Raw genomic sequence first — 8176 nt, 5'->3', positions numbered from 1 at the left:
TGGGCACATGGCATGACCACTGCCCCTTGCCCTGGACACAGGACCCCCAGGACCCCGCCCCATCACTGGGGGAATGGCTCAGTGACCCCACTGCCCTCCCGAGGCGGGGCAGAACCCAGGAGTCCTGGCGCCCACCCCCCCCGGCTCTAACCACTAGACCCCACTGCCCTCCCGAGGCGGGGCAGAACCCAGGAGTCCTGGTGCCCACCCCCCGGCTCTAACCACTAGACCCCACTGCCCTCCCGAGGCGGGGCAGAACCCAGGTGTCCTGGTGCCCACCCCCCGGCTCTAACCACTAGACCCCACTCCCCTCCCCGAGCCAGGAGAGAACCCAGGAGTCCTGGCTCCCCGCCTCCTTCTGAGATGCTGCCCCTGGTGCTACTTAGACATCACCCCCCCCCCCCCGCCGTGGTCAGGCCCCAACACTGAACGAGAGGCGGGAGGGGAAACCGAGTCACGGAGGGGCGACAGGACTGGCTTGGGAGAGAGGCTCGAGGGGGGCGTCTGTCCCATCCCCACGGGAGGGGCGAGCCAGCTCCGAGGCGGCCTGTCTGCGCTGCCCTCGCTCTTGCAACACATTTCCGCAAAACAAGTTCAGCACCATGTGATTGTTCCGGAAGGGTCGGCTGACTTGGCTCGGCCTGCCGGAGAGCCCAGACTGGAGGCCGGCCAGCCCTGCTGGGGGAGGGCAGCAGGGGCTAGTGGTTAGAGCAGAAGAGCTGGGGGGGCCGGGACGCCTGGGTTCTCTTCCTGGTCGGGCAGTGGGGTCTAGTGGTTAGAGCAGAGGAGCTGGGGGGCCGGGACGCCTGGGTTCTCTTCCTGGTCGGGCAGCGGAGTCTAGTGGTTAGAGCAGAGGAGCTGGGGGGCCGGGACGCCTGGGTTCTCTTCCTGGTCGGGCAGCGGAGTCTAGTGGTTAGAGCAGGGAGGACTGGGTGCCGGGATGCCTGGGGTCTCTTCCTGGTCGGGCAGCAGGGTCTAGTGGCTAGAGCAGGGAGGACTGGGGGCCGGAATGCCTGGGGTCTCTTCCTGGTCGGGCAGCAGGGTCTAGTGGTTAGAGCAGGGAGGACTGGGGGCCGGGATGCCTGGGGTCTCTTCCTGGTCGGGCAGCAGGGTCTAGTGGCTAGAGCAGGGAGGACTGGGGGCTGGGATGCCTGGGGTCTCTCCCTGGCTGGGGGAGGGGCTAAGACCTCATGGCTCAGATTTTGGGGTTAGGCCTCAGTGGTGACTATTTGCATAAAACCACCCCCCTGCCTGCCCCCTCCACTGCCAGTCCAGGGCAATCCTGACACAGGCCCCAAGAGAGAAGTGTCCTGCCGGGGGGGGGGGGGGGGGGTGAGGGGCACCAGCAGGGAGCAGGAGTGGGGGGCACTGGCAGGGCAAAGTTGGGGGCACGGCCTTGAGAGACAGACGGTTCCTCCAGATCTGCCAGCCCAAACAGACAAGGGACCATTTTACCAATGGGGAAACTGAGGCACTGAGCAAGGCACTGACCTGAGTCCCCCCTGGGCCAGACAGGAGCCAGTGCCCCTTGGAGGGCCAGCCCCCCGCGCACCAGGCCGGCTGTCTCTGGGATGGGGCTGCTGTGAACACCTGGGATCCCAGCCCCCCACTTCCTTCTGCCCCGGCCCAGGCTGGGAGGCGAGCGGTGCTGGGGGGCAGGGAGCCAGGACACCTGAGTCCCATTCCAGCCTCCTCTGTTGTCCAGGGGCATGTGCTCGGCTCCCCCCTCCCCAGCATCCCTCAAAGCCCCCAGGCTCCATGTCCTGACTCAGTTTCCCTGTGACACCAACCCTGGAGCAGCCCTGGGGGGCTAGGGTGGCCAGTGGAACCAGTGAGCTGGCTGCGTGGACAGGCCTCCGGGCCAGTGGGCAGCTCCCCGTCTGCTAACGGGGGGCCGCTCATTAAGCACCGGCACCTGAGCCTGGTGAGCGTCCCAGCAGCTGTAGGGCCAGGCCTGACCTCTGGAGGGCAGGTGGGCCATGACCTGTGACCCCATCTGCGCCCCTTTCTCCCCAGTCCAGCGAGCGGCTGCTGGGCGCCCGCCGGCCCCACGTTCAGGGGCTGGGCCTGGAGCTACGTGGAGGGGATGGAGGTGAGTGGGGAGTGTCCCCCGTGGCCTCCCAGCACCCCTTGTGGGCCCTCACTCCTGCCCCCCAGCCCTGCTAGCCCAGTCCCCAGCATGTCAACCTACGGCCCCCCACTGCTGTGTCTCGGGCCACAGGACATGAAGGCCCAGCGCAGCTCCCGGTTCGGCTTTGCGGGGCGGGCGCCGGAGCCGGAGGGGCTGCAGCAGCGCTGGGTGGAGGCCCTGAGCCGGCAGGGTGGGGCGAGCCGGCCCCCAGCCCCACGGGGCCCGATGACGCTGAGGGCTGGACTGAGCCCCCCCAAACAGCTGCAGGCCCCCCACTGTGCCCCCAAACCACCCACGTGGGGCTGGGAATGGGGCGCGGGCACTAGGCGGGAGGTGTGAGCGCCAGGGTCCTGCCTGGGGGCAGAGACCAGATGTAACTGCCCCCCACAGCAGGGATCCGCCTGCACCCGGCCCCCTTCTGCAGCTGGGACCCATCACTCTGCTCCCCTGGCTGGGGTCTGCCAGGCCTCGCACCCCACAGCAGGGATCCGATCCCCCCTCACCCCACAGCGGGGATCCGGCCCCCCTCACCCCACAGCAGGGATCCGATCCCCCCTCACCCCACAGCGGGGATCCAGCCGCCCCCCTCACCCCACAGCAGGGATCCGATCCCCCCCCTCACCCCACAGCAGGGATCCAGCCGCCCCCCTCACCCCACAGCAGGGATCTGATCCCCCCCCTCACCCCACAGCAGGGATCCAGCCGCCCCCCTCACCCCACAGCAGGGATCTGATCCCCCCCCACCCCACAGCAGGGATCCGATCCCCCCTCACCCCACAGCAGGGATCCGATCCCCCCTCACCCCACAGCCCCCCTCACCCCACAGCAGGGATCCGATCCCCCCTCACCCCACAGCGGGGATCCAGCCGCCCCCCTCACCCCACAGCAGGGATCTGATCCCCCCCCTCACCCCACAGCAGGGATCCGATCCCCCCTCACCCCACAGCAGGGATCCAGCCGCCCCCCTCACCCCACAGCAGGGATCTGATCCCCCCCCCACCCTACAGCGGGGATCCGGCTCCCCTCACCCCACAGCAGGGATCCGATCCCCCCCCTCACCCCACAGCAGGGATCCGATCCCCCCTCACCCCACAGCGGGGATCCGGCCCCCCTCACCCCACAGCAGGGATCCGATCCCCCCTCACCCCACAGCAGGGATCCAGCCGCCCCCCTCACCCCACAGCAGGGATCCGATCCCCCCCCTCACCCCACAGCAGGGATCCGATCCCCCCTCACCCCACAGCAGGGATCCAGCCACCCCCCTCACCCCACAGCAGGGATCTGATCCCCCCCTGATCCCCCTCACCCCACAGCAGGGATCCAGCCGCCCCCCTCACCCCACAGCAGGGATCTGATCCCCCCCTCACCCCACAGCAGGGATCCGATCCCCCCTCACCCCACAGCAGGGATCCAGCCGCCCCCCTCACCCCACAGCAGGGATCTGATCCCCCCCTCACCCCACAGCAGGGATCCGATCCCCCCTCACCCCACAGCAGGGATCCAGCCGCCCCCCTCACCCCACAGCAGGGATCCGATCCCCCCTCACCCCACAGCAGGGATCCGATCCCCCCCCTCACCCCACAGCAGGGATCCGATCCCCCCTCACCCCACAGCAGGGATCCAGCCGCCCCCCTCACCCCACAGCAGGGATCTGATCCGATCCCCCTCACCCCACAGCAGGGATCCGATCCCCCCCCTCACCCCACAGCAGGGATCTGAGGGATCCCCCCTCACCCCACAGCGGGGATCCAGCCGCCCCCCTCACCCCACAGCAGGGATCCAGCCGCCCCCCTCACCCCACAGCAGGGATCTGATCCCCCCCGGCTGGATCTAGCTTCCATCTTCCCTCTGGCTGCCCCCCCCCCCGGGCACATCTCCCCTCCCCTCCCCTCCCCGGCGGGCGCAGGCCAGGGCGGGAGCCGCTGGTAGCCGAGTCGTTTATTGTTGCTGACGCAGTGGCTGCCCGCGGGGGCCACCTCACGTCCATGGGGCGCCCTGCCCCCGCAGCGCGGGGACCCCGAGTTCCTGGCGTCCCGTCGCTCAGGCTCCCTCGGCCCATTTCTGCCGGCAGGATCGGCTCCGCGTCGGCCTTTCGCTTCCAAGCAAGGCACCAGGGCAGGGTCTGTCCTGGGGGGGGGCGGTGACCGGGGCAGGGTCTGTCCTCGGGGGGGGGGGTACCCTGAGAAGGGGTCTGTCCCTGGGGAGGAGGGGCTGTGACCTGGGGGAGAGGCTGGGGCGGGGGTGGGGCAGGCGCCCCTCCCCTGTAGGGGGTCCGGCTCCCTCCACCTCCCCGTCTCCAGCTGATCCACCGGTGGACCCCCCCAGCCGTTGCCATAGCAACATGCTGTTGCTCCCCTGTTTATTCCTGGCCTGGCCCCGGGGCCGCAGCCCTCACTTCCTCTTCCTCCCCACGAGGGTCCAGCCGTCCTCGGCCGCCGGGGGCTGGGGGGGCCGCGGGGAGCTGCTGCAGTCCATGGCCTGTGGGGCAGGGCAGGCGTCAGAGCTGGGAGCCCCTCGTCCCCATCAGCCCCCCAGTCCCACCCCCGATCAGCCCCCCAGGCTCAGCCAGCCCCCAATTCCCCCCCACACACCCATCAGCCCCCCCAGGCTCAGCCAGCCCCCAATTCCCCCCCACACACACCCATCAGCCCCCCAGGCTCAGCCAGCCCCCAATTCCCCCCCACACACACCCATCAGCCCCCCCAGGCTCAGCCAGCCCCCCATTCTCCCCACACACCCATCAGCCCCCCCAGGCTCAGCCAGCCCCCAATTCCCCCCCACACACACCCATCAGCCCCCCAGGCTCAGCCAGCCCCCAATTCCCCCCCACACACCCATCAGCCCCCCCAGGCTCAGCCAGCCCCCCATTCTCCCCACACACCCATCAGCCCCCATTGCCACCCCCCCCAGCTGAGCCAGTCCAGTACTCCCCAGGTAGTCCCCTTTTCCTGAGCTGATCCCTTCCCCCCCAGCCAGTACCTCCTCCGGCCTCTCCTCCTCCTCCTCCTCACTGCTGCCCTCAGCCGGCTGGGCCTGGGACGCCGCCCTGCCCACGTCCTGCTGCCTCCGCGCCAGCCGGGCCACGGCGTCCGTCACGGCTGCCCCCTCCCCGCGCTGGCACTGGGCAAAGAGCGACTGCAGCTGCTGGCTCACCTGGGGGGGGGGGGGGGATGGGCTGAAAGGCTGGGAGGTGCCCCTCTCCTCCCAGAATCCCCTGGGGCAGGGGATACCCCCCCACTGCCCCTCTCCTTCCCAGAATCCCCTGGGGCAGGGGATTTCCCCCCCCCACACTGCCCCTCTCCTCCCAGAATCCCCTGGGGCAGGGGATTCCCCCCCCACACTGCCCCTCTCCTTCCCAGAATCCCCTGGGGCAGGGGATTCCCCCCCCCCCACACTGCCCCTCTCCTTCCCAGAATCCCCTGGGGCAGGGTGGCATTATCTCCTGCCACGCACTACGGGGGCTAGGACACATGGCCTGGATACCTCAGCCAAGCTGCCATCCTCAATGATGGTGTCGAACTCGTTGTTCAGCACCTCAGCCAGGAAATCCTCCACCTCGTCCTGCGTCAGCGCCGCTGCAGAGAGAAGGGGGCTAGGAGCTGGGTGGCGAGAGGGCCAGCCCCCCCCCAAACACTAGCCCCTGCTCCCCCCCCAGAGAACCCAGGCGCCCTGGCTCCCAGCCCCCCCACTTGGACTGGAATCATGAAGGAACCAGTCTAAGCAGGGGGCTGGCATCGAGGGGCCAGGGACCCACCTCCAGGGCTCTGAGGTATCCTGGCCCTGACTCCTGTAAACGCATCACGGCCAGGCTGGGCCGAACCCTGGAGGAGCAATAAACCCTCCCTATTCGACTGCTGCCGGAGCCTGTTCTCGCTGCTACGGGGTGACCCGACTGCGTCGCCACAATGGTAGGAAAAAATGGGTGTCGGCAAAGCGTAGGTCCTAGGGTTTCCACGTGCGACCCGCGGGGCGGTCTGGGTTCCCGCGGGGCGGCCTGGGTTCCCGCGGGGCTCCGCGGGGCGGTCTGGGTTTCCACGTGCGACCCGCGGGGCGGTCTGGGTTCCCGCGGGGCGGCCTGGGTTCCCGCGGGGCTCCGCAGGGCGGTCTGGGTTTCCACGTGCGACCCGCGGGGCGGTCTGGGTTCCCGCGGGGCGGCCTGGGTTCCCGCGGGGCTCCGCGGGGCGGTCTGGGTTTCCACGTGCGACCCGCGGGGCGGTCTGGGTTCCCGCGGGGCGGCCTGGGTTCCCGCGGGGCTCCGCGGGGCGGTCTGGGTTTCCACGTGCGACCCGCGGGGCGGTCTGGGTTCCCGCGGGGGGGTCCGCGGGGCGGTTTGGGTTCCCGCGGGGCTCCGCAGGGCGGTCTGGGTTCCCGCGGGGCTCCACGCGCGGCCGGGAGCCCAAGCAACAGGCAGCCGATGTAAGGGTCTCCTGGTGCTGTCAGCAGCTCCCTCCCTGGCCTGCCCGTGCCCATTCCAAGTGCTGTCGTGCGGGTGGGAATCGTGTCCCTGTTGCATTGGTAACAGCAGAACCCACTTAGGCGGGGCCCGTCTGGCCTGAGCCTTTGCATCCTCGCCCCTCGGCGTGAAAGCAGCTATTTGCATATATTTGCATGTCTAGGGACCACACTTAAGTTGCGCCCCCGGCCTGTGCTGTGAGCGTCGTTGTGGCCCCCGGGACTCCCAAGGTTGAGTAGCCCTGGACTAGCCCCCACGCCCTCCCCATGGATAGAACCCAGGCTCCCTGGTCTCCAGTCCCCTCTAACCACTAGCCCCTGCTCCCTCCAGCTGCACAGAACTGCCATCCCATTCGCAGCGGGGCGTCTCACCGTTGCTGTGGAAATACTGCTCCACCGCGCCCACCAGCCACTCTGCCTTGTCCCGGCCGTGCGCCCCGCCGAAGCCGTGCTCCACCGCGATCTGCGGGCACAGGAGCCCCGGTCACCGGCCGCAGTTCTCCAGGCCAGGCGCCCTCAGGCCAGGCCGGGTCTCCAGCAGTTGGAGAGTGGGACCAGCTGGGGGCCCTGGCCACTCTGAGCCTGTCTATAGGGTCGGGTTTCTCCTTGCTGCCCATTTCTATAGGGTGCAGCAGGGAAATCCATAGGGGGCCTTGCCCACTCTGAGCCTGTCTATAGGGTCGGGTTTCTCCTTGCTGCCCATTTCTATAGGGTGCAGCAGGGAAATCCATAGGGGGCCTTGCCCACTCTGAGCCTGTCTATAGGGTCGGGTTTCTCCTTGCTGCCCATTTCTATAGGGTGCAGCGGGGAAATCCATAGGGGGCCTTGCCCACTCTGAGCCTGTCTACAGGGTCGGGTTTTTCCTTGCTGCCTGTTTCTATAGGGTGCAGCGGGGAAATCCATAGGGGGCCTTGCCCACTGCGAGCCTGTCTATAGGGTCGGGTTTCTCCTTGCTGCCTGTTTCTATAGGGTGCAGCGGGGAAATCCATAGGGGGCCTTGCCCACTCTCAGCCTGTGGCACAGGGAAGGCTCGAGGGGGACTTGCTGCCTGGCTCCATACAGCGGGGGCCATAGGGGCGGATCTATAGGAGCCCGCTGTGCAGGCCCGGGCGGATCTCTAGGGGCCGGGGAGTCTCTGGGAGGCCGGGCCCGTTCAGCGGCGCGCTCCGGGGGGGGGGGTGTCCACGGGGGCTGCGGCCCCGCCCTCACCTGCAGCGCGGCCCAGCTGCCCAGCACCGCCCGCACCGCGCGGCCGAACAGCCCACGTGCGTCCCCGCTGGGCGCCGCCATGCCGGGCCGGGCGCCGAGCGCCGAGCGCATCGAGCCGCCGGCCGCCCGCAGGCAGTCGCGCGCCGAGCGCATCGATCGAGCGGGGCTGCGCTCATGGGAGGCGGGTTCGAGTCCTGCCCCGCCCCGCCGGGCTCCCCTGGGGCGCTGCCGGGGGCTGCGAGAGCCAAGGGGAAGGGCTCGGGCCGGATCATCTCCAGCCCCGCCGGGAGCACCCCCGTGTCCCACAGTTAGCGCCCGCATTGCAGTGGTGTATGTGTACCCTTGCACGAGGGTCCCCGTGTTACTTAGGGTCCGTGCACCCTT

The 8176-nt window shown here is 69.3% G+C and overlaps 1 protein-coding gene across 1 annotated transcript; it reads right to left on the bottom strand.

Moving 5' to 3' along the window:
• Positions 1-4054: 4054 nt before the first annotated feature.
• On the bottom strand, positions 4055-7932 carry TSR2 (TSR2 ribosome maturation factor). The gene is made up of 5 exons (XM_075918491.2): positions 7793-7932; positions 6956-7046; positions 5615-5706; positions 5111-5284; positions 4055-4609 (listed from the first exon to the last, which is right to left on the bottom strand). Exons 1-5 carry the CDS (start codon positions 7901-7903, stop codon positions 4523-4525), a joined length of 555 nt encoding a protein of 184 aa, XP_075774606.2. The 5' UTR covers positions 7904-7932; the 3' UTR covers positions 4055-4522.
• Positions 7933-8176: the final 244 nt, after the last annotated feature.

Source organism: Pelodiscus sinensis, chromosome 18, assembly GCF_052426305.1.
Source record: "Pelodiscus sinensis isolate ZL-2025 chromosome 18, ASM5242630v1, whole genome shotgun sequence".
Classification (NCBI taxonomy): domain Eukaryota; kingdom Metazoa; phylum Chordata; order Testudines; family Trionychidae; genus Pelodiscus; species Pelodiscus sinensis.
The sequence above is the reverse complement of the archived record's forward strand: the minus strand, read 5'-3'. Positions and strand labels throughout refer to the sequence as shown.